Genomic DNA, 27853 nt, shown 5'->3' with positions numbered 1-27853 from the left:
GTTGTGATTATCAATCTAAGCTGCTAGAATTTTGAGTGAATTCATCGCCTATTTTTCTCTCATTTCCTCTATATTTTAATGTCCCCCGCTCCCAAACTCTCAACCCATGGCCTCTTCACCCACCATTAACACCCAATAATTGACAACCACTTCACCTCGCAACCCCACTCTCTTTGACACTCTCCTTAGTCCTAGTCATTATTTCATCGCCAACCTCATGCAAAGGCGCGTAATTGAGATCTCATCAACACCGTACATGAGACATGTATGCATCTTTCATGACACAGTAAAAAAATCCTATTGTCCCTCTTTTATACTTGTGCAAGAAAACTCCAAATGTCCATACACACATTTCTTGAGTGATAGAAATAAAGTAACATTGCAACCTCATATAAGTATATGTACGCACCTTTCTTAATACAGAGATGTATAATTACATCCTGATCCTTTTGTAACAACTTGTGCATAGAATGTCCATAAATGCATTTATTAGTGTGATAGATTTAAAGACACGACCAAGAACTCCGCATTCCATCCATATGCATCTTTCTAGAAAGATTCTATATCAAATAATCGTGTCTAGTATACCATCTATACATATCTTTTTTACACGGTGGGTGGCCCTGGAAAACACAACGATGCCCTCTACTTGGAGGCAATGCGAAAGCACTAAAAAATATTATCTAAATTTTACATGAAAATAATAAAAAATTAATTTTAGGACAAATATGAGATGATGAAAATGAAAAATAGTCCAAGAAATAAAAATAAGATATAACTCATATTAAGAGGACAAAATTGAACAAAACTAATAAACTGACAAAAACCCTTGATAGCTTGCCAATGAACAAAGAGTATCCTCCTTGTTGCTTCCTAAAGGTTGAGAGACTTAAAAGTTGAACGTACACGTGACATATAGGGTACACGATTGTACATCGACAAGAAAAAAAATATGGAAATAATGACATGACTTTACAAAAGTGAAAACTATGGACTTAATAAATATCTAGAAATAAATTCTCATGCCCAATCCCCTACAAATGACAGAGTTGGCAAAAACTCATAGCACAATGATCCACATGTTACAATAAACGGTGCCTCCGCCACACCATGCTAGACATAATTATTGTAAATCAAAATGGGGGTTTCATAACAAAAATTAAGCTCCTAACCATAAACATATGTTCTAAGTAATTTCCCCTCGTAAAAGGTACAGTAATAAAAAAATTCATAGTCGGAGGATGCCCTCAAATTTCAAGACAAATCTCATGGAGGGATTTGTCCAATGATGGACATAAATCAAGCAAAGCATAACCTGAGATAACTATATAAAAATCTAAGTCACAGGCGCCTTCGCGTTTCGCGCCTGATTTTCCCTGGGTGTCGCGATCTGCGGCGCGTCCTTCCCGTCTTGCAAGCTTTCTCGGCTCTGCGGTCTCTCGCGAGTTCTGCGGCTCCCGCTCCTTCCCATCTCGCGAGTAGCTCTCGCGCCTCCTTCTCGTCTCGGCTCTCTGCAGTGCGGCTCCCGGTGTTCTCCTTTTCAGCTTCTTCGGTCGACGCCACTTTTCCATGTTTTCTTCTTAACATCACACCTTTATTTTGAATATGACTTCAAACAGATCGTATGCAGCTGCCCTCACGGATGTCCACGCCTCAGGTACACCTAAATCGTATTTTTCCCCTCCTTCATTTGAGTGGGAGGAGGACATCACAAAACCTGGTAGGAAAAATCAAAAGTCTGTCATCTTTTTTACAGAAGCTGAAGATATTCAACTTGCTTCCTCCTGTCGTCTAAATTTGGTTGGGAAATTTCTATATGGTCATCTCAAAATGAAGCTTATTCGCAAAGAATTTGAACTTATGCACCTTATTGAAGAGTTGAAAATTGGACTATTAGATGGTAGACATATTCTTATTCAAATTAATAATGAAAAAGAATACACACGCTTATTTACTAGAAGGATAATCTAAATTGATAACAGAGAAACGAAGATTCTGAAATGATCTGTGGATTTTGACCCACAGACGGAACCGCCAATCATTCCGATTTTGATTCGCCTTCCTGATATGAAATTTTATTATTTTTCTCAAAAAGTGTTGTATTCTACTGTCTCAGTTTATGGTAAGTCACTCAAAATGGACATTTCTACTTTTAATCTTTCTCGTCCATCTGAAGCCAGAGTACTTGTTGAAAGAGACATTACTTCTTCTGCTTCTGAGAAAATATGATTGGTCACACAGCATCATGGATATTGGTAGAAGATAGAGAATGAGACTTTTCCTTCGTATTGTTCAAATTGTCATATGTTCGGCCACTCCAGCACTCAATGTCATCATCTACATCTCCACCTCAGACCAAAAAAACAAAGTGCTCTGCTAGAGGCAGTGATTCGAATTCTTCCTGATCAGCTCCAAGTTATTGACACTATCGATCATCAAAAACATACACATGAAGACGTCACTATTCCCGCAGGCAATATATCAATCATTCAGTCTCCACACATTGTTATAGCTCCCCCATCTTCAGAACCTCCTATCGTGGAGGCGAGGGAGAATCTTCAGACTTCGTCTATCCTAGTTATCACTGATATTACAGGTGAATATACCTCTGTTGCTTCACTACCGCCTCATCAGGTCCAGAAAGATGTCAATGCTACTCAGACTCAGGGGATCAAGGTGTGCAACCTCCTACACCTGTCTGGTCACCTTTGGACCAATCCATTGATTAATTGAGTCAATCCTCGGATGAGGAATGACATGTCTACACATCCAGGAGGAAGAAAAAAAAGTATGGAGACATACTTGAGCTCAGAAATTTGATGGATGATACTTTGGTTACTTCGAGTAGTGGTACGCATCTTACAAATTTCTTAGTTGGCTCCCGTCCAAGAACTAGAGGCAGAGGAAAAACTAAAATGGGACTTCCCTAACACCTTTACCCCCGTTGGTGGATTTTTGATTTTTTATTTTTATGTATCTTTGCTTCTTTGAATTTTTGTATGTGTTGTATTGTGTGAGTTTGGTCTTCTTTTAGGTCATCTCATACAACTTATCTGTACATTTTCCTCTTTAATATATTAGCCCTTGTGCTTATATATATATATATATATATAAAATAAAATACATCGGAAGGCATACTTTAATAAAATTAAAAATGAATAAATACAATGCTGACACATACCATCATTCAACATTTTCATTGTGATAGTAGAAGTAGGGTTTCTTAATTATTTTATATTTACCGTCCCACTTAGTCTAAATTTTGTTATAGTTTAGTCTAATTAGACACAAATTTCAAAGCTTTTTATTAACTTCTTTCTCATCCCAAGAACTACCGGGGTAAATTAGACGGTAAAATGCTAGCATTCCAAAGGAAGACCACATTTAGGCGTTGTTTGGTCAGCTGCAAAAAGACTGCATTGCATTGCATAAGTTTTGGAAATCCAGTGATTTGGTAGGAAGAATTTCAAATACAATGTAATATAGCAATGCATTTGGAATTCATTCCTTCATTCATTTTAATGCATTTGAAATCCATTGGATTTGAGTAAATTTAAAATACACGATTTGATGTAAAATATTGTCGGCCACTAGAGTTGTCTGCCGCCAACCGCTTGTCACTGCCGCCCACCCTTACAATCCGCTCGCCGCCACCGGTCCGCCTACCAACACTGTCGTTAACTTTAAGTTGCCCACCAACAACATTGTCGCCGCCACCAGCTCACATGCCTACCTGCCGCCACCAGTTCAACTTCCTACCAGCCGCCAACCGTCTGCCAGCTGCTGCCACTCGGAGCCCATCGCCACCCAGCCTATTGTCAATCTCACCTTTTATATTACTTTCATTTAAGTTCAAAAGAAGTAAAAATTATAAAGTTGTGCATTTATTTTACACTAAACCAAACAGCTCATAATTATTCCAAATAAAACATATTACTTTGATACTACATTCTTTTTACACTGAAGTATTTTTTCAGCAAACCAAACAGTCCCTCACATTTGACATTTACTGTATTAGATTGCTAACTATTCATAAAAATTACTAACAATTAAATTTTATATTGCTACAAACATCAACCTCTCGCAAGACATTGCATTTGACAAAAGCTTCATTCCCAAACACAGCAATGTCACACGCTTAATGCAGGTATGCCGTTCCTTATAAAAGGAGACAGCAACTGAACAACAAAGTAGAAATAGATTTTCTTGGCTGCCCTACCTGCAAACATGATCTTATTTTAATTTGTCCCATGTGATTTGGTGTTTTCATTTCAATTCACGATGTTATCATTCGTGGGTGAATACTTAATACTCAATACCTGGCAACAAAATTAGAGAAAGATAGAAAGTATTTGATTTTTATAGTCTTTTTACTGATTAATTTGTAATAATTGCATTTTAATCCACATATATTAAATATCTGAATTTTTATCGGATGGTAGATGGTTCCCAATCATAATACATTGTTGAAGTGTGTGCTAGCCAAACCTATATAGCTTAAAAGAATCTCAGCAATCTCATAATTAAAAGAAATATAAGAGTTCCATTCAGGTACAGCTAAGAATGAATTTAAAGGAAAAAAAAATCTCCTTCATCCTGAGCCAGAACTTTGTTTAATTTTCAGCTAGTTACACACACACACACACACACACACACATGGCTAGGGTTTCGCCTAGCCTCTGCTGCTGTAATTCCACGCTCGTAGAAGAAGGGGGGTACGCTCCTCTATTTCTGTCGTTTGCTTCATCGAGCTGCGCCTGTACTCACTGCTCGCTGCTCATTGTAGGGCCGATCGTGCTCTCCGGCTCCGTTTCCTGCTTCTGCGGCGTCGTCTCGCCGCGGTTCTTCTGCGCGGCTTTTCTCGAACTGAGGTTTCGACTTTGTCGAGCACATCTGTTGTTCCTGTCTGCGGTTTACTGTCTTCTTCGCAGCGCCCCGACCTCTTCGGCCCTCTACCCGACCTGCAAGGCTTCTCGGGCTTCTCTTTGTTGTGATGGAGCTTCCTTCTTCTTCAGTTGAATCTGGCAAAACCTCTTTTGCCCACATTCTGGGCAATCCTCAGGGGAAAACGACAGTTATGTTCCCCACAAGTTATAAGGAGAATCGTGATGGTACAGGTGACTGCCCCTTTATTAATTATGCAAGCAGGAAAAGTGGGAAAACAGCACTCTTTTTCTCTGAGTCAGAAATTTCAACCCTGACTGACAAATTCATGTTTGCTCTCATTGAAAAATTTCAGTGGGGACACCCACCTATGAAGGTTATCAGGATAAGTTTTGATGACCTCAAATTAGCAGGAAAGTGGAAAGTAGAGCTCATGGACGGGAGACTTATTTTGATTCAATTAACCGTGCCTGAAGACTAAACTCGGCTTTTCTCCAAAAATTATTTTAACATTGTTGGTGAACCTATGAAGCTACTCAAGTGGTCTCAGGATTTCGACCCAAATCATGAAACTCTCACTGTACCGTTATGGTTTAGTTTACCTAGTCTCAAGCTGCATTTTTTTCACCATCAGGTTCTTTACTCTATTAGAGTCATCCTTGGGAATCCTTTGAAGCTAAATTTACTTACTTTCAACCTAATCAGACCATTGGTGGTCAGAATACTTGTGTAAAGAAATATTACTTTATCTGATGTTATTGAAGTCTGGCTGGGCACAACCCATAATGGTTATTGACAACAAATCGTAATGGAGCACAGAACCCATATTGTACCCAATGTAAGATGTTTGGTCGTGTCTTTGATAAATGCCACAAGTTTCATCCAAATTTAAAATCTAAGGTTCAAGTGAATAAGGATGGGTCTAACCCCACTGCTCTGGACATTTTAATTTCACCATTCCGCCTGGGAAGGATATTGTTGCCCCTGTGCCCCCCTCATTGACACTGTTGTTACAGTTAATGCAAGTGATGTGATGTTAACACCTTCAAACCCCATAGAAAACAATATTGATGGAATATTACCTACAAAGAACAGTATTCAGATTGATAATCAGGAGAACCTCGCAGCTCCCCGCTCTTCAGGAAGTATCCGGTGTAGAGGCAACCCATACTTCACAGATATTAGAACCTATTGTAGATACTACAGTTGGTAATCCTTCTGTTTCAGCTCTACCACCTCGTCAGACTGATTCTTCGGATGAGGAATGACAAGTTTATACTTTCAGGAGGAAGAAGAAGAACGGAGATCTACTTGAGCTCGGGAGTTTTATGGATGATATTTTGGTTACGTCGGGTAATGGTACGCACCTTACCAATCTGCTAACTGAATCCTTTCCGAGAACTGGAGCCAGAGGCAGGACAAGATTGGGATTACCCTCATTTTTTCAGCGCCTAATTCTGGGTTTTTTTTATTTTTATATGTACTCCTTTTTAACTTTTTTGGGTGTGTTGTATCGTGTGGGTTGGGAGTCTATTTTTGAGCCCACCCATACAACATATCTGTGTCTTTTCTCTTTAATATATTAGCCCTTGGGCTTTTTTAAATATATATATATATATATATATATATATATATCCAAAAAGTTAAGTGACAGTCAGTTTTTTTGGGCCAATTGTGCTCAAAGTAGTCATTCATTCATCATCTACGTCAATTTTTCAAGGATGACAAATTAAAGTTTGACCAAGATGTTAAAAGATATAATGTTATATCATAGTATTACCATGCTAAAAAATCTCATGTCATTAAAGAAGTGGCACAATCTCTCTAATTGGATGAATAGCTTGAATGTGAAGGCATCAATATATAAAGTAGTATTACAATCAAAACTAGAATACTTCTTAATAGTTAAAGAGTTGTGTGTCATTAGATTAACTTGATAAGAGTACAAAAACCTTTGTTAGATAAGGTTGACTTAAAATTAGACCATTCGGCAAGCAACCAACCGATCTCCACAAGATCTTTGAGACAATGCATCACATAGATGCTAAAAAAAAGCCTTAAATTAGATTGAGATAATAATCGAACTAACCAGACCATGATCTATGACTATGACAACCCAAAAAAATATAATCATGTGGTCTTAATCGAGTTTGCCCAACGCCCACCTCATGATGGTTAGAATCATTGCAAATTAAAATAGGGAGGGGGACAATTCTAAAAACATATTCTCAACCATAAAGAAAACAGTTCAAAGCAGTTTTCTTTTGTAATGTATGATGTTATCAAAAAATTATAATCAAAGCAGATCACCAACAAAAACATACTCTAAATTTTCAAGATAAGTCTTTTTGGACTCCATTTTCAATGATGAACATAAATTAACCAACTCAAAATATGAAGGAACACCATCATAGTCTAAGCGATCCTACAAAAAAATAAAAAATCCATAAAAAAGGGGCAATTACATATAGACCACCCGAAACTTGATATTTACAAATCAACCACCCTCTTTCATCCATTTTTCAAATTCTCAATCAAATATCAAAATTCATGGTAAAATTCCAACCCATATTTTTCATTTTTACCAAATTCTCAATAGTTGATCGTGACACACATAAACAGATCGGTTTGGTAGTTCAAAAAATTCACTTGGGTGTTTAATTTGTAAATATCAATGTTTCGAGTGGTCTGTATGTAATTATCCTAAAAAAAATGAGTTTAGTTATACTCAATGTTTTGCATTCAAAATAACCACACATTGATCATATGCATCAATTTGCCAAGACTAAAATATGAAATTTTGACGAAAAGTTTGACTCAATATGATATCAATGGTATATATATGATCACACTAACATATCTTATGTAACTTGGTGGTTAATTTAAATGTGATAGGACTAATAAATTATGATTATGGTTAAAGCTCAAATTCCCTAATGGCTATGTCTATGAGTTGTGTGAGACATAAGACATTTGATAGAGCACGAAACCTTTTTTTAGTTAAAGTCGGCTTAAAATTAGCCCATTCTACAAGCATCCACCTTAAGTCTACAAAGGCGTTGGCACAAATCCTTAGATCAAGCTATGCCAGCTCAAGATGACGTGATCTTATAATCTTAACCAGGTTTGTCATCATTTCAAACACCCTCACCGGCCATCCACTAAATTAATATTGGTAAAACTTTCTCACCCAAATCAAATTAATGTTTTTGTCGTAATTAAGAGAGACAATTAACCATTGGTACTAAAGCCAATAGGAAAACTTCAAACCAAACCATAAAGTTCTTGTTACAAGGTGAAAGTCGAGAGTGACTTATCAAACATTCAATATGTTTTCTAAAAATTTATCATTGAGTATCAACAATTCAATTGGGAATTTTAGAGCGTACAGAGATATAAAAGATTTAAAATCCAACAATAAAATGATGATTCATGGAAAAATTTTTCTAGATTAATTTTTAAAAAATTATCATCTAGAACGACAAAATCATCTAGAGTCGTAGCACGTTAGGATAAATGCAAACAAGTTCAAAATATAGAAAAAAAATCTAGTATAATTAGTATTTTCGTTGTAAAGTATTTGATTTTATATCATAAATAAATAAATAATGCCTTGAAAACTTCTCTTTTTATATCCCTCTAGAATTCACATTTAACAATGTGCAAAATTTTAGAATTTTTATGATAATTGTTTTCTTAAAGATAATACTAAAGATAAATTCATGTGGATTACAAATATGGGATATCAAAAGTACATTTTATCATGAAGAAACAATTGTACATAATTCATTAACATCTATCTAGAAATTGCAAAACTTAAGCCCAGATCAATTAGGTGAATATCAGTTGAGCAATTCATCATAAAGTGTTAGTAAAATAACGAAATTGATTTGAAACACCGGTCAATAGGGCTTCCACGATGCGCTTACATTACCCTTCCCCTATTCTAGTTCATTTCACCATTTTGTATGTAATTGTGGTTCAAATATATTCTATAAAATCCATATTATTCAATTTGCAGCTCTCTAGCACGATCTCACATGTGCCTCCACATTGCAAGCCTATTTTAATCATCCCTGCATCATTGCATCGTGAACCCTCCACAATTCTTACAAACTATGAACCATCTACAGCCTTTCTGCTTGTTGAATTTGAATATGGTTGATTGATCTCTAACATTTGAACATAAATATGAGGAATCTTGAATCTTAAGGTTATAAATAGAAGTGTCTGAGGCCTATAAAAATCAATTGACATGATTTCAACTTTAAATTAAATAAGACTGGTTGGATGTAAATTCCTCCTAACTTTGTAAAATTCCAAGGGAAGTCGTCTATTTATTGTAGAAAAAAGGTATAACTCTACTATTTGGTGTCTCTTTATCATGTTCCCTTTCTATTATCTAACATATGGCAAACAATCTGCACAAATGAATGAGTTCTATTATATTTGGTCCTATAAGATTTTTTACTACATAATTTTCAATCAAAAATGATTTTTATACTTCTGGATTTCTATGCCTTATTTCTTATAAATGGTAATTAAATTACCTGTCAGATTTCTTCATATTCTTAATTTCCATCAAAGCAACAAAAAGTTATAAACATGAAGGGTTTATGAACTATAAATCAAAAAGTGTTTGCTTGATTTAATACATCTCATTATAAATCTAAATTAGTAAACACAAGCTCTATGACTTCGTGCCTCAGGTATTCCTTAATATATTAGAAACTTTGGCCAGAGTAAATGGGCAGTTAGGCAAAAGCCAGAGTACAAATTATGAAAGAGAGAAACTAACCGTATAAAAATCAAACCTAAAACATACAAGAGAAATAAGCCATTGGTTGGACAATATCTAATCTATGCTGACAGGCAATGACAAACATCAGTTCATACAAAAAAGTTTTTGCATAAATAGAAACCATTTTAAACAAGTACGTGAACTTCATTTATTTATTTATTTTTATTAGTAAATACCTTTAAAAAAATACTGGTTTGAACGTTAGTGAAGCCAGCTAAAGGGACCAATCTATAGAACATGCAAAATTAGCATTTTTGAGGAAAAAAAAAACTTCAGATAAAGACACGTGTAATATTTCCTGGTTTTATCAACTAACTCTAGGAAAATCTCAATTAGAATCTAAAATAAATCACTTGAAAAATACTTTACCTCCAGCTGTGCAGCAGCCTCCTTATACTGACGTTTTGAGGCCATTACTTGAAGTTGCTCGACTGCTGAGACTGCAAATTCGAAAATAAATTGTGTTTCTGGTAAAAGGAATTTCAAAAACAGATGGTGTGACTCTGGGCAGATATATATTACATCAACTTGGAGAACACTTAACTATTGACATGCAAAATCCTTTTTGGTTTTCTTTTTGGGAAATTTACATACCTAGCACACAATTCCTATGTATTTACATAATCTCACGCCTAAAATTTCATTGTATTTACATATCTCACGCCTAAAATTTCATATATACATATATAGCACTTAGTGCTTTAAAACTATGCATGAAAATGCGTATTTCACTTTTAAAAATGATAATAGTGTTATTTTTTATTGATGTGAAAGATTTGATTGATATGTTTGTAAATATGAAAGTTTAGGTCTGAGATACGTAAATGCATCAGAATTGTGTGCTATATATGTAACTGCCCCCTTTCTTTTTTTAAAGAAAGAGAACCCAAAGTGCATTGATGTCCATCCAGTAATAAGTAAAGCAAGCTATGAGTTCTCAAAATGTATAATTGCACAGTCAGCTTTAGCAGAGGATAATCTTATAAAATAAGGAAAAACTTCAAGCCAGTGGCAAAAGAAATAATTAGCAAAATCCTAAAATCAACTAACATGAAAAGATTTCAACTTAGAAGATGCCAAATATCTAATAGAAAAGGATGACTCAAATGACAAAAAAAATTACAAATTTAATTTTAATTTATAAAAAAAAAGTAAAGAGGAAAAAACAGGGAATTATTCCCATTTCAACATAAGGCATCCCATCATGTTGAATATCTTAGGTTCTCTGACATCCCTTTGATGCCCTGGGTGAAATAACATAGAGAGCAATTTTTATTTAATTTTGGTGAATACATATAGTTTATTCGTAGTGACAATTCAATGTGAATTTTGTTTTCTCGGCATAATGGATTGAGTCAATAAAAAAGTGGTATTTTGTAGATGAGCATAGTTCTATCATGGACATCAATTAGGTATATTTGAGACCAGACATTACATTTGAAATGAAATATGATGGTACAGCAAAATATTTAGGGAAATTTACATATGTAGCACACAATTCTTATGTATTTGCAAATCCCACACCTAAATTTCATATTTATATATTAGCACTTCAGTGCTTTAAAACTATGCACGAAAAGGTGTATTTGACCTTTAAAAAATAGTAATAGTGCTATTTTTTATGTGAAATTAAAGATTTGAGTGTTATGCATGTAAATATGAAAGTTTAAGCGTGACATATGTAAATACATAACAATTATGTGCTGCTATGTATGTAAATGCCCCAAAAAATTATTGAGAGTTGTAATTGAAGTTGTAATTAATTTGAAATAAAAGACATAGGCATGCTAACCGAGCATTGTAAGACGATGAAGAGCAGTAATTGTGGTTGTTATATGCCTCTTCGCGAAGTCTAGCTTCTTGATGTCATGACAGATTTCTTGAACCATTGTTTCACTTTGTTCAGCTTTCGTCTTAATTTCATGAATCTTGTGCATCAATTCCTAAGAACAAAGCAACAAACATTGAATGAGATAGTGGATTTTTTGCTAAGGGGCCTTTTTGTATCACTTTTATTTTTTATTTTTTGTTTTTTTTATTATGTTTTGATTTGAAACAAAATATATTTGGTAGGGTTTGTTTGGCATCACTATTATTTTTTTGTTTTTTACTTTTGGTATTAACTTTTATTTTAAAAACATGTTTGTTTAATGCATTTTTGCATGCTTTTACTTTTAATTTTAAAAAAAAATTTAATTTATTTTTAAAAAAACTTAGAACATCTCAAAGTTATTTTGAGTGTTTTTAAAAACAACTTACCGTGTTATACCATACAAAACATACTTTATTTTAAATCAAAACATAAATAAAATAAAATCAAAATAAAAATGAAACGTGATCTCAAAGGGCCACTAAGATATGGTCATTTTTAAAAAGAAAACGCCTAAAAGTTATTTGAGTGTTTTCAGAAATATGTTTATTTGTTTTTAGAAACAAAAAGAAATAAAAATATATCAAAAACACATTAAACAAACATATTTTTAAAAATAAAGGAAAAAATAAAAACAATAACAAAAAACAAAATTGATCCCAAACAAGTCATAAGCAAATACCAAGAAATATAAAAACAAATCAAAGGACAATATTAGCATTTTCCTGAGAAGAATTACTAGCTTGATCATATTATCAATTACTCTATTACTTGAATCCATTTCCATCACAAAATTTATTAACAGTTCTAATCAATTATTAGAAGCAAATCTCCAGCATGAAAAACTAACCTGAACAGCATGTGTTGCTGCAGCAAGATCCTCCTTGGCTTTTGTCCCAGAGTAACTCTGCATATACAAGCATACATAAATTAGATACATCATTCAGAACTGAGATCTGGAACTAAGTAGCAACAAAATCAGATCAAACAACAGCAAAAATGGAATGGCTGCAGCATACCTGCCGACGAACAGCAGCCAATATACTACCATCCACACGATGAATTTCACTCTGTATCTGTTGCATAAGTGGTTCTACTCCAGATAACGATGCCTCTGGATATTTGGAAATTGTGATGGTCTTTTAAAGCAAGAATAAGACATACTTCTAAGAGAATAAGACATGCTTATTTATGATGAACATGCATCAAGCTTTGAAAATTACAAATTAATCCTTTTTTGGAGCAATTGTGAGGCATGAAGTCCATGTCAGTCTATAATTCATGGAAATATCAAATTTTAAAGTATAAAACATTTGCATAAAGAGAACCCTAAGTATTGAGATGTTTATCATATAAATATGGGTATCAAAAATGGACCTGATGCACCTACTCGACTCAAACCTGACTCAAAAAATCCAAGTTCAGGTTAATCTGAATAATTTCCGAGCCAAGTTCGGGTTGGGAATCATAACCCGTTTAAGGTCAGATTTAACTTGACCTGTCATCCCTAAATTGACCTGCTAACTTGAAATTGACTACAAATCAACTTGTCAACCCAAAAGAGGCTAGGGATTAACTCAAAATCAACCCAATTTTAACCCAAATAGTTGTCATGTCATATGTTAAATGGGTTATATGGTCAAGTTTGGATCAGTGGGTTAGAGGCGGGTTAGGTTCGAGTCAGACTTTCTGACCCGTTTAATATTCAAGTTGGTTCAGGTCGGGTCAAATTTTGGTGAGAACCGAAATGACCCACGAATCCAACTTGACACCACTACACATAAAATATCAAAATTGTTTGTTGTTAGGTATTACATATTGAATATTCCAAATACTGGATAGCAAAAAGGAAAAAAAATGCAATGAAAGCCGCGCCGAAATCATAATAAAAAAAATTACTAAGCAAAAGAAAAGAAAAATGAATGGAAAATCTTTTTCACAAACAATCTTTTTTTTTTTCAATTTATTTTTCTTTATGACTTTATCCAACTTCATGCTGCACCAAAGCCAGGAGAAGTGTTGTTAAAATGTGCAATGGATGTGAAACAAAGAATATTAAGGCATTGCCAATTGCAGCACAAATGAAATCAAGCGTGCAACATTAATAAGCTTGGATTGCACTGAGATGGTTCTTAGGCATTGAGGGAATGTTACACTCCTAATTAGTGGTAGTCTATATTTTAAAGACTTTTCCCAGATATGATAAAGATGGTTGTTCTTTTTTTAAAATTTAAGAAAACATTATGTATAGCTGAAATCCACTGAACCAGTGTAAGGAGCACAGCCAAACAACTCCAAGGAGCTGAGTTTGTCCAGAATACCTATTGAACTCATCCACGAGAACAGCTGAACTCGTTTGCTCGTCCACTCATCTAGGAGAACGGCCGGACTCATCCGGAAGCTGAACTCATCCAAGCGAATAGCCGAACTCATCCAAGCGAATAGTTGAACTCATCCACTTGTTCACTCATCTAGGAGAATATCTGAACTTGTCTAGGAGATCTCTCCCAGGAGAACCCTCCCAAAACAGTGCACCCAGAAAAACTCTCCCAAAAAAGTACTCCTAAGACAATAACTCTCATAGGAAAACTCTCCTCAATTTCAAGTTGGCTTGCATGAACGATTACCAATGCAGGACTTCTTAAGATAATATTAATTATAATATCCACACTAGAAAAGGACAAAAAAAAAAGATCAAAAATCCCTTTGAGATCTAAATGTAATCATCACCAGTATATATTTTATAAGAAAAACTCCCCTATTTAAAGGGTTAAAATAAATGTGATAGGAGTTGTACTGGGACGTTCAATTGAAACGATATTCAGAGATTCAATATAATCCATCCCTCTACTCCTCCTCTCTAGCCTTCTCCTCCTTTCCAGCTAGCTCTATCTTTGAAGCATGAGTCCACAAACAAAAAAAGATTCAAGACATTCTGATGAAAAACAGTTTATTAATTAAAAATCATATATAAGAACATGAGGCCAATTACAAATTAGTAGGAACAAGGCAAGTTGCAAATTGAATTTTATACAAAGAGATAGAAAATACTTGGTTTAACAAAGGTGACATATATAACTAAAATCGGACGTTTAGCCAAGGAACCAAAAAGTACATCATTTGGGTTATAGTTATTTCGTAATTAAAGGTAGTTGGCGGCAAGCCATACCCTCCTAAATCAGTGGGATAGGTTAACACAGTATTACTTGCTCCATTATTGCAAATTATAAATCTAACATGTTGACATCATAATCTAAACATTTTATATAAATTCTCCACGGGAAGTAGCCAGCCACGCACACCTCTTGCCCTCTTTCCCCCGCTCTCTTTCTCTCTCAAGATCTAGTCAATTCAGCTCTGGTGGGAGCCACAAAGCAATAATTAATGTAATCAAAAAATCCAATTTTGTGCGCTTCAAATGTATTTCTTGTGATTCAATATATTTTCAAGTGATAATAAAAACTTTTAGCAACCTAATTTGCTCAGACACCTAACACCTAGGGCCTTGAACCACGAAATGTCCAAAAGAGACCTTAGTGCTTTTGAAACACTAAGGTAATGCAATCACCCTCCTTTCACTCTATTACTTTTAATAATTTCATACCCCAACAAAGATAGGACTGCAGCCATTGATTACTCCAATCCCTCTCCTTCTCAAAGTTTTATCATCTTGTCCCTAAAATCCATACTCCAATGGATGAGGGGAGGGGATAGCTAATAGATGAGGTCCATCCCCAACCTCTCTCATTTCTCTCAAAATGAATCTTATATCTTAGGGGATAGCTAAGAGTTAATGTCCACCGCCCATTTTCTCTGTCCAACTAATGACAACCAAATATCTATAAGAATATATTTGTTCGAAAAGTATGATATTATGATAAAAAGATATGATCCGTCACACATCCTGAACTGGTGGTGATAAAATGTTCGGTTTTACAGAATCCAAATAGGCTAGCAACAGTGAATAAGGCTTTGAAACTAAGTGGACAAAATTTTAGGTTTTTTAAACTTGTTGACCAAGCATAACTTTAACTTATTAGCAAATCATGGCTAAAATCGTGGAAAAGGAGCGAAAGATTAAAAGAACAAGTTTGCAGGCTGTTCATCATCGTTATCAAGAGCCTTGTCTTAAATATTCAGTTGAAAGATGTTCATCAAAATTATAAGGGGCGGTTACATACATATAGCACATATGACTTTCATATATGCACACAAAGCACTCAAATCTTTAATATCACATCAGAAATTGCACTACTATCACTTCCTAAAAGTGAAATACACATTTTCATGCATAGGTTTAAATTTTAAAACACTTGCTATGTAAGTAAATATGAAAGTTTAGATGTGACACGTATAAATACATAAGAATTGTCTACTACGTATGTAAAATTCCCAAAATATAAATATGAGGATATACATGAGAATCTTAATTCCGGTTAACAAATTAAATATAATAGCTACACAAAGCTATATTTGATTACTATTCTTTGTGAATTTATAGATAAAATCAGTGTAACAAGTTCAAAAGAAATTAAAATTTAACTAAAATAAAAAATTCAAACTTAGTAGATAACATCAAGATCCAAACAAATCATGAAACCAAACTCACCAGTGGGGAACATCTGGTTGATATACTCCAAAGCACTAGACTTGTCCATTTCAACTGGTCTCGGTCAAATTATTCCCAATCCAAATGTAAAGGAACCTGAAGAGGAAATAGTAAACTAACACAAAACTAGTTAACTCATTCTTACCTGATAAAAAAAATTAGTAAAACTCATATTGAAAATTTACTACCTGAGTTAACATTAGACGACACTCCAGCATTAAGAGTACAGTTGCATCGCTGAAAACATCTTCAAAATCTAACTACAAGAAATAAAATAACTTACACAATAAATATCTATTTATGTTAGAATTTTCTTTGAAATTTATAATATAAAGTTCATGGGAATAGATCTATCTGATGAGACGCATCAAACTGCTACTTGAAATCACCTTAATTACACAGACTATTAACAAATATACTTTTATTATAGCGTAGCATGAGTCTATTAGAGTAATTAGTCTATGCCATGTGATGTTTTCATTAATTTGCAAGTCTTCAATATATTTCCCACTTATTAGTCAATTTTGTTAGTTTATTGAATGGTAACTTGGTCCTTTTGAGGGATCAAACCATTCCTACAAATACCTTATGTATTCCTTTTACAAAACAATGTTTGAAAAATGCAATTTTGGCACTTCTAGACTTTTAGCAAACCATCTATGAATTTTTTTGATTGAATGATGGTTCCCTCCTCTTAAGGAGTCAAACCATTCTTATAAATAGCTTATGTAGTCTTTTTACAAAACAACAACGATAACAACAAGCCTTTATCCCACAAAGTGCGGCAGGCTACATGAATCTTTTTTCTCCATTGTGTCCTATTAAGTGTCATTTTTTTTCATTTAATTCTAATAAATTAAGGTCATTTTTATACAATATGAGTCCTTTTAAGTCTACCTCTACCTTTCTTAGCATAAGTCAAACCTTAAACATCTACTCTCCTAGCAGCTTCAGATGATCGACGTTTAACGTGATCAAACCATCTAAGACGACTCTCACTAATCTTCTATGCAATTGGAGCTACTCCAACCCTTTCACGAATATATTTATTTAGCATTTTATCTCTTAACGTGATCAAACCATCTAAGACGACTTTCACTAAACTACTCATCCACTTGAGCATTCTTATCTCAACAACACCTAACTAAATTTTACGCTTCTATTTTACAAGCCAATATTCTGAGCATTGCGGGTCTCTACCATTTTATAAAAGTTTCCTTCAAGTTTAAGAGGTATTTTTCTATTAAACAATAGTCCCAATGCATTCCTCCACTTCAACCATCCAACTTGAATTCTGGTAACATATTCATCTTACAAAGCAAAGTTTGAAAGATAAAGTTTGGCACCTATTAGATTTTTAGCAAAACTTCTAAGAAATTTTTTATTGAATGGTGGTTCCCCTCCTTTAGATAGTTTGTGAAAGTTGTGGACCTAGTTTCATTATTATAAGTAAACTTACTTCTTTCAAGCTAAACCTCCCTTCTTTAAAAGTATCGCCCAACCTTTTTACATGTTATCAATACCAAAGTTCCTCACCAGCACTTTGCATGGATGCCACCACATCATTTTGTACCAAAGCTAGGTTATATCATGTATTGTAATGGATGTAAAAGCCCCACATGAAATGATGTGGGGTAAAAGAGCATCTTAGTGCTTTGCATTTGCAAAAAACTTCACGTTCTCATGACAAACCCCTTCTACATCTAATCTAACCCGCTTGCACTAAAAAACACACTGGTTCCCTATTGCTGACCAGCAAGGCAGTTATTTTCATCCATTACAAGTCATTTTTATCCTTGTTTTGATAATTTCACTCATTCAATTTAAGTATTTGAGTCCAAATCTGCTATTTTCAAAAAAAAAGTTCATCCTCTACACTGCCACAGTTAGCTCAATAACTTTCACAGAAATCCAAATTCCTATGAGCCAAAAATCCGCAAATCTAGAAATAATATCAATATTGTTGAACCAAATTTTATATTTAAAGTTTAAAATTAATTTAAAATTTGTTAACCAGCTCAGCTTATCCATGAAACTCTGCGCTTCTAAGAAAATCACCTTGTCCCCTTTCGAATGGGCATTCATTCCAATCGAAATTTAAACCAAACGGAACAAAACTCAATTGAAACCAAATAGATCCAAGAAGGCTAAAATAAAATATTTAGACTCACTCGCTCATTAGACTGATTCACCACTAAAATTGCTCGACCCAGATGAGTATTGGACCTTGAGTATTGCTCACATGAAAAATAATTAAATAATAAAAAAAAAATTCAAATTTAGTTTGTTGAGTTTAGCCACAATTATCAAAACCTAGCACTCCTTGAAAATAGACATAAAATATAGCAAATAAAATCCAGGTTGGCCTTGGGACATGATCAAGTTGGGCAAGGGTTACCAAAATTCAAGAGCCAACAACAGCATGACTCCATGATCAAAATTCATAAGCACAATAGCTTTTACGAGTGAAATCCTCCAGATTTAGTTTGTAATGTTGAATCTAGATCATCAACTTAAATCCAAACTTAATTAGTAAATTCAATTAACACCCCATATAGATTGTTAAGTTGGATTCAAAAATAAAACATAAAATTGCCTCACTTCTGGCTATTTTGCTCAATTAGAACATCTGAACTAGGTCATTGAGGTAGGTCCCGATGACCAGAAGCCCAGATTGAACCATCATTAAGTGCTAAATTTACTTAGAACTTCAGTTTGGCATCAAATCAATTTGCTTGAGATGAATACAAATCACAAACACTCAAAAGGATAATGAAGCAACAGCCTACCTATTGAAAAATACAAACCCTCAGGGTGTATGGGTTACAAAATCTTGTCTAAAGATTACAAAAGCAAATTCGATTCAGAAAGATCTCTCTCAAAGTCAAACTTATAAGAAAAGAACATGATAAAATATGGGCCACAAAAACAAGCCCAAAGAAGTTTTGAGGTACAAAAAACTATGTTGGGGAGGTTTGGGTCACAAAATGTCCAACATATTAGTCTAGAAATTAAAAATTACATCAAAAAGATTAGTCACCAAACAACATTGAGAGGCTCGAGTCACAAAAATCCCCTTAACATCATTGGGGCTACTCGAGCCTCAAAAATACCTCCCAGAAAAATTTGGGCTATAGAAAAATATCTTTAAGAGGCATGTCATTACAAAAAAGACTTCCCAAAAAAATTTGGGTTACAACAAATCAACCACTAGGAAGGTCGAGTTAGGAAAAACTACCATTAAAAGTTCAAATCATAAAATTCCTTTCGCAGAAGTCAAAATTATAAAAAACAAGCCCATGAGGTTCAGCCATAAAACTCTCTAGTAGGTTATAAAACCTTACCAGGGAAGAGATTGGATCATAAAATTTCATTTGAAGAAGTCTAGGATATAACAAACAACCACGTAAAGGTTCGGTCATAAAATTCTTTCAAGGATAAATCTTGATAAAAAGAAACTACAACAATAATATCTAGACCCAAAATCCCTCACGAAAAAATTTAGTATAAAAAAAAAGTACTTAGAAAAGTTTTATGTCACAAAAATGTCTTCTAGAAAATTCATGTTACAAGAAAACCCATATTACAAAAAATCCCTCTCAAAGAAGAATAAGGGTCTATTTGGGGCAGTTGCAGCTTATCCAGCATATCCAGATAAGTTATTGATCAGCAACTGAACCGGATAAGTTGTCTGACTGTTTGATTTGTTCGTTTGGAAAACTGTTGATTCTGAATAAATGACTATTTGCCCCAGTTTTGGATAAGTTGTTTAGATATTTGGTTTGTGCATTTTGAGAACAGCTGATTTGTAGGTGTTACATATATAAAAATTGAAATACATCTTGGCATTCATATATAAGGTGATACATATGTAAAAATTGAAGTCTAGATGTTAGATATGTACATACATAAGAATTGAGTGGTATTTATGTAAATTTTCCAATAAAAAATGTTGATTAGAGAATTCACTAAAAGTTAGTTGATTTTCATTCAAATTTACATGTCATATTATATAATTTAAACCATGCAGATATGATTGTACATCATCAGCATGCATCTTCCCAAAGTCACAAATAATATATAAATAAGTACCCTTTAAGGAACAGGAGATGAGAAAAGAACAAAGGCCAACGCAAAGAAACACAAAGTGGTGTCTTAACACGACAGATGTAATCAAACAATTGAATCCAAATAAACGGCTAACTAGGGTTTTAGCAAGAATGAAATGAATATACATTAATTGATACAGTTTCATCAGAATCATAATCCAAATATATAGAAGTTAAAAGATTGAATCAAAGGAGGAAGACACTCATCAGTGTGGCGTCTTAACACAGAAAAACCCCCATGAATGCTCGTATCAGAGAAACCCCCAAAATCGACATCTATTAGTTCAATTTCACGGTGGGATTCCCAAGATCCATAGATCGAGCAGAATCGCAAACCTTTTAGGGCGAAGGATAACGAAATGCTATCCTTTCAGCCATTTACGCCACCAGCGAGCTTTGCAGAGGTGTCCGTCGACGCCATGTTGATGGTGAAGCTTGATATCTCACATCCACTGGGTGTGGGACGAAGGGGTGTGGGTCTCCCGAAATCAGGCGCTGTAAAACAGCAGGAGATCAGATCTGTGGGAGAGAAATAGAGACGAGCTCAGCGCATCCTTCGAGCGATGTGGCGGGAAAGAAGGGGAAGGATTCAAAATGGCGACTGGCTTTCGGCGATGGAGAGAGACAGAGGTTCGACGGGCTTTTGGAGCGAGAGGGGTAGGCGAAAAAGGAGCGATGGAAGCTGCGGGTGAACGCGGATCGTAGGTATGACCCCGCAATCTGCATGTAATATAATTTACAAAACGCCGTTCTCGGATAATTTATTTGAAACGTGCGAATCAAACGGTTAGACAGCGTTTCGCACTTATAAACTACCCCAAACATGCTCTAAGTTGTAAAACAATGTAAAAATGCCTCTCAAAATAGTATAATAATAAAATTAGCCTAAGAGGTTTAGGTCATAAAAACTCTTTTGCAATGAACAAAAAAATGGCATAGAGAGACATGGATCAAAAAAACTTTCACCAAAAAAGTTCACGTTAAGTAAAACCATCTTGAAAAGGCCAATCACGATAATCCCTCCCGAAAAAACTTAGCTTATGCAAAACAACCCAAGAAAGTTTTGGTCCCATATTACAAAATAATAAAAAATCCCTCCTGGAGAAGCATAGGATACCAAAAACCATCCCATAAAGATTCGAGTAACAAAAAATCACCCTTGAAAAATCCTATACAAAAAGAAACTACTCTCAAAGGATTTTAGTTCATAAAGACTCTTTTTAATTTGAACTCTACGTTAGGTTCAAGCTCTAAAAACTAAAATACTAAAACAAGCACCAACATACTATATAAAGAGATTCATGGATCCCAATAGATCTACAAGTTCATTGTGGTGTATATATAGAAAAAAGTACAAATGCACCTCTACATATTACTGTCAATCCTACTCAGAAATATTTTAGAATGCATCGACAATATTATTATAAAAATAATAAAAACAAAACTATTGATGAGGGCTAAGCTAACCTATAACTACTGAATAGATTTGAATACAAGTAGCTAGCGATAACAGAACTAGTCAAAACCAATAGAAACTGAAGCAATTTTATTAAGCAAATGAATTAGGGCTACGAACATAACTCAAAACGGAAATAAAACACAACACCAATCTCTGACTAGGGTCGGAAAAGAATATCCGAAGACGATGGTGGCGTCGGTGATGTGGTTAAGAGTAATAGTGGTAGGAAGTAGGAAATAAGTGTTGAAAGGTAGTGATGGTGGTGGTCGGTGTCTAGAAGTGGGGCAGAAAGGAATAGGTTGGTTGGCGGTGGAATTAGGAGAGGCTGGAGGAGGTATTGGTAGGTGATAAGTGATAAGGGATTAGGAAGGGTTGGTGATTGTGCGGTATGGTTGGAGAGGAAGGATGGTAAGTATGGCCGCATGGAAGGAGGTGGCAGGTTGTTGGTTGGCAGTTGGATGGGCTGGACAGCAAGTACTGCTGCAGGGAAAGGGGGTTGCAAGCCAACATGAAGGAGTAGGGGTGGTCGACGACTAAGGGAAGAAAAGGGGAAAAAGGTAGAGAGGAAATTGGAAAAGATAGAACACCGCCTCGGAACAGGATACAGCCAGAGCGTCACTTGTCGTCGGATACAACCCTCACAAGGGAAGACAAAGACTTCTACATAAATCTGAAATGAAAACTCACCAAAACATAACCCTAATTCAGCAAACACATATAATAGATAATAGATAAAATAAGAAGGTAATATTTCCCCTTTGGGCTGCAACCAGAAAGGAAGGAGAAGAAGCGTCAAAACAGAGAGAACTGACGCTTTGGCGGTACTTCCTGCCCCTTGGGAGCAAACGACTAGCCGGTCCAGCCTCCAGCTGAACTGAAATACTCCATGCAGAACCAAATGGCCGGTTCAGCCATTCCCCAAGCCCCGATTGGTCGGTTCCCCTCTTCCCCGAGTCTCGCGTGCCTCCAAGCCCACTTCAACTAGTTAGTGAGATAGCTATAGAAACTTTATAAGCCTCGCTAAAAAAAACCACTGTGCCAAAAAGAAAAATGAAACGCTTCGTAAGCTCTCAAATAATAATGCCTACTCAGTCTACATCAATAATGGAAACCTAGTGCAATGAAGTCTCTAGTTTTAGCTTAATGATAACTTTGTTGGAAGTCAAAGCAACATAAGCAATATTGTTGGTCACCCTTTATGGGTTTTTAGTATTTAAGGTAATCATCTTGGTATCTCACAAGAAAGTTTCATCAAATAACAAGTGAATCATAGGAATAGAGGAACCTTAACACATCTCTAAGGAAATAAAAATGTCACTTAAAACATACAGAGAGGTAATCAAAAGATGCTCTAAAACAAAGATGCTCATGAAACAAGAAGAAAAAGTTAACAACCCTAAAAACAAAAATGGTAAAAAGCAAGTGAAGCCAAAGTGCATGAAAATGGAAACCTCCTTAACAGGCGCAGAAGCAAGAGTAGCATTCCCCTCCACAAAGGACGGGCAAGATGGGATGCCCCATTAAATTTCCATCTTCAAAGAAGAAGAAGCGAAGCCTGTACCACTTAAAACATAAGAATAAATATCAAGAAGCATAGAAGGTCCTAGCTCCTCTACTAAAATCAACCTTACATGTCTCTCTAAGGCCACCAAGGCAATGGATAAACCATTAAAATCTAAGCAAAAACAAAAGACCAGATCCAAAAAGAATAAAAGTAAACTAGAGCAAAATGTTTGAATAAATATTATTCTGATTACAAGAAACAACAACTATAAGTGTACTTAATGAGCCTATCGAAATTGTAGGCCTCCTTTTAGGTATAGATGCCATTGCTTTGGAACCTATATCAAACAATCTTCTAAAAAATCCTTAAAGAATACTATAATCGCTTTGGTATTATCCTAAACATCCCATATTGAGCATAAACCCATAAGATATGTTGGATGGGGTAAGCCTGTCTATCACTAATACCAGCAAAACTATCCAAAGTTAATAGACAATAATGAGAACCAAAAACCAACCTCAATAGAAAAACTCCAAAATGTAAAAGCACAAGAAAAGAAATAGAATCAAAAGACCAGCCAAGGCCAAAAGATCCAACTCTCTTAAAACTTTCAGAAAAAAGTCTCATCAGGTGTGGCCTATATGTAACCAAATTGGTGGATCACCCAACAAGGCTAGAAATGTTCAAAAAAAATGTGACTCAAATCATTAGTACATCCAATTTGTTCGAAGACTAATCAACAACTTGCTAAAATAACAAACCTCAATTGAATCAGCTGAGAGTCCAACAAAAATAAACCCCCAAACCTCTCCTTGCGAATCTTTAAAAAGACCCAAATATCCAATATTTGTACAAAATAAAGTCTCTAATTCAACATTTAAGTTGTTAAGATAAAGAGACACTAATCTTTTATGAGAAAAGCATGCAATCCCATCGAATGAATGACATAGGATACCTACTACGAATAAAGAAATCTAAAAAGGCATTTTGATTAAAAAAAGAGGTTAAATCTAGAATTGCTACCTAGATAATGTTTTTGTTCTTGAAAGAAAACAACAAAATGATGCAAGAGCCAAGGCAATCCTCTTGCCCCAAGATACAAGGTTGGTCATCAGCAACATCTCAAAAAGGAGTATCATTTGACCAACAAGAATATGAATAGTCCTTAAACAATTTAAATCATTTGCTCGCTCAATAATCAGAAACGGAAAGCATTAAATAATTTCTTAGCTAATACTTCAAAATACTCAAAAAAACTTCAATTAACATTTTCTGCTTTGAGTTTTCAAGAAGAGCAGAAAAATATATCCATGTCTGTCAAGAATCATAAAGCTTTAATTACAAAAAGGTGGCTCGTGGCTGAAAGTTTCTATGTAATAAAACTCATCATTCAGAGTTATAAAATGAATGAAAATTCATCAAAATTTACATTCAAAATTACTTGTACAACCCCTTGGATCATAATCTACTCAACGAATGCTCTTCTCAACACAAACAAATCGATATTTGATATCAATCAATTTTCTATGGTGCAACTCAAATCCATTGAATGGGATACCAGCATGTTATTAAATGGTTAGTAGAAAAGGCATTAGTAAAACCATCTATCAATGAACCATATGCACATTGGTATAAACCCAACTCTATTGAAGTAGTGCTTCCATTTGTTATTATTAAAAAATATAATGTTGGTAAAAATGCCCTATTATAACGCCTACCAAAGATTTATCTAGCTAATAGCATATACTTAACCCAATTCAAATCACTGCATATTAAGCATAAGATTAAATCATTTAAATTGACCCTATACTAGCACATATAAAGTGATCATAGAAATAAATTTTTTGGGTCTATAGGTGTATACTAATAAAAATTTTTAAGAAATAATTACATTTTATAACAAAATTATAATATTATAAAACACAAAAACAAAACAATCTGCACAATGTTGTTGATGTTTACAAACTTCTTAAATAAACACACATAAATTTTTCAACATACCTAATATTTGGAGACTAAAATAATAGGGAGGGTAACTTCCTGCTCTAATTACAAGGCATTGCCTTTCTTGCAGCTAGAGACAGCGCCACTTGTTATCAACTTCATATGATGAAACCAACACACGCTCCATCAACAATCTCCCTAGATACAAAACTACATATGATTACCACACAACATCAGTAGTTAGGCATTTTACATGCTATTAAAGATGTCATAAAGACAATCAGCGCCTCGCTTGTTCACCATGGATCTACCAGGAGATGGGTATCCTCATTCTATACACTCAAAAAGGACATGCAAGCGTACTTCTTGCTCTTCATTCAACTCCAACTATTTTATCACCAAATGATGTAATGTTCACAGGGGCCTTTATGAGCTTGGATAAAGCTTTCTGTAATTCTAACAAAAAATGCATACGTACCAAGTACACATTATTTTAAATGAAATATTTATTTAGACTTACTAAAAAAATTAATTGCATTCAAATATCATAATTTCGTTATTTGCCTTCTTAAATCCTATTAATCAATATTGAAATTAAATCTTCATTATTTATGGGGAAAATGATGCCAATCTAAATCTAAATGCTTTTTTCCTCCTTTTTAAAGTAATTGGTTGATCTTCCTTATAATTTAATACATAGAAGTTAACTATCCCTCTACGATTGTAGTATCTAACAAGCTTGATAAAGAAAATCCTACATTTTTTTTTCTTTTATAAAGATTGGTTGACGAGCGGAACCGCCGAGCAATCCCTTTGGGCTTCGCCAACATCGCTAGGTAACGCGAGTCAAGACCACATGACCCTAACCCACTTCAATGCCCCCTCCTTTTAGGCAACAGTCGTCAGAGGCGGGATTCGAACCCCATACCAGAGGAGACTTACACCGCCGAAGCGGATGCTATAAGCTCAATCATAAATCTTTCCCCATAAAGAGCATATAACTATTTGTTATGTGGATGAAAATTTTACCCGTTTATTTTTAAGACTAAAACATTTCTATCACAAATATAAGCAAATTAAATTATCTTCTATCGTTTCAAATTTGACTTACAATGATTACGCTTGCAAATAAATCATATGCAATCACATAGAAGTGAACCTAAGAAAATCAAAAGTGGAAAAATAAAGGGAAAGTGATGTGAAAACAAATAAAAATATTTATTAACGCACCTGATGAGTGAGTGTGAACTTTTTCCACAGCAAATAGCTCATATTTCATTTACTGGCCAGGAAATGATTAGAAAATAGCCTAATCCCACCACAAGCCACTCAGCAAAACCAATAAAAAAAATCTAATAAAAGATCTCAAGAAAAGATGATTTATGTCCATAAATTGTATAGGGAGAACTCAATTAAGCATGAATTGCTGGAAACTAGAAAAACAAGGTTTAAAAACTATAAACTAATGCAAAGGCTGAATTAAAATGCCTAAAAAAATTCCACCGCATCACTAACTATGGTAAGTACGTCGTAAGGACTTAATTGTTTGCCTGAAGTTGAAAAGCATATTTAGATAAACAATTAAGTTTTTCATATTCATCAATTGGTCGGATTTATTTTAAACTGATATTAATTTTGAAACATCCTCAAAACTCCTGCAAAAATGATTATTTTATTCTCACACTCAAAATCAGTGAAAGCAATACAAGAAACCAAAAAAACTCTAAGATGAAAAAAAAATAAAAATATCTTGCCGTATATGAACACAATCGCTACGTACTATCCTACATCACAGTGCCTAATCACCATCAGGCATTCTCCCAAATGCTATAAAGAGAACTAAAGATTCAACAATGAGACCGAATTTGTACCACACGATTCGAGGAGCAGCGCATCACTGGGACGAGCGGCAAGTAAGCAGGAGACAACGTCCAGCAGATCGACGACGGCGAGTGTTGAGGTCAATGGAAAAGAAGCAAGCAGATGGATGGGAGGGATAGACCGGCGAAGGGTTGCGCCGACGGGAAGAGGAGGTCGGCGGTGAGATCTGGGGGAGGAGGCGAAGTGGGCGGACCAGGTCTAGGCATTAGAGATGCGGATTTTTGTGGCAGTTTGGTAATTTTAAGTTTACTTGAAATTTCTACTAATTTCAGTTGAATTTAAAGTTTGTTTTTGATGAAAATATTTCTATTTTTCAATTTCTAGATGTTTTATAGCCAATATTAACCAAATTTGACTCTGAATTTAATATGATTTAAAACCTATAGCAATGATCCATATTGATTCATATATAAGCATTAGACACGTCTATTTGAACAATGTTGGGGCCTGATTTTGGAAAAAATATTACATCAGTACTACGCACGTAGAGGAACGTGCGTACCCAATGAAATCACGCCACGATATCCCGCGCGACGCTGAAAAAAAACGGCGCAGTAACACGGGGAATATTCCTCCCCGTGTTATTCATGTGTTATTGTGTGTTATTCATGTGTTATTCATGTGTTATTGTGTTATTATAACACCAGGAATATTCTCAGGATACAATAACACATGAATAACACACAATAACACATGAATAACACGGGGAGGAATATTCACCGTGTTACTGCGCCGTTTTTTTTTCTGCGTCGCGCGGGATATCGTGGCGTGATTTCATTGGGTACGCACGTT

At 34.8% G+C, this 27853-nt stretch overlaps 1 protein-coding gene across 1 annotated transcript in view; it reads right to left on the bottom strand.

Moving 5' to 3' along the window:
* Positions 1–27314, bottom strand: part of LOC110039529 (vacuolar protein sorting-associated protein 53 A-like) — a 39456-nt gene extending 12142 nt beyond the window's left edge. The window contains exons 1-8 of the mRNA XM_020744631.1: positions 27052–27314; positions 23184–23287; positions 16353–16420; positions 16165–16260; positions 12575–12669; positions 12406–12462; positions 11478–11628; positions 10055–10125 (exon numbers count right to left, since the gene is read on the bottom strand). Coding sequence (XP_020600290.1) covers positions 10055–10125; positions 11478–11628; positions 12406–12462; positions 12575–12669; positions 16165–16213 — 423 coding nt within the window. The 5' untranslated portion in view covers positions 16214–16260; positions 16353–16420; positions 23184–23287; positions 27052–27314. The remainder of the gene's footprint in view (positions 1–10054; positions 10126–11477; positions 11629–12405; positions 12463–12574; positions 12670–16164; positions 16261–16352; positions 16421–23183; positions 23288–27051) is intronic.
* Positions 27315–27853: the final 539 nt, after the last annotated feature.

Source organism: Phalaenopsis equestris, unplaced genomic scaffold (genome assembly GCF_001263595.1).
Source record: "Phalaenopsis equestris unplaced genomic scaffold, ASM126359v1 Scaffold000002, whole genome shotgun sequence".
Lineage (NCBI taxonomy): Eukaryota > Viridiplantae > Streptophyta > Magnoliopsida > Asparagales > Orchidaceae > Phalaenopsis > Phalaenopsis equestris.
Note: the sequence above shows the minus strand (reverse complement) of the source record. Positions and strands in the feature narration are given on the sequence as shown.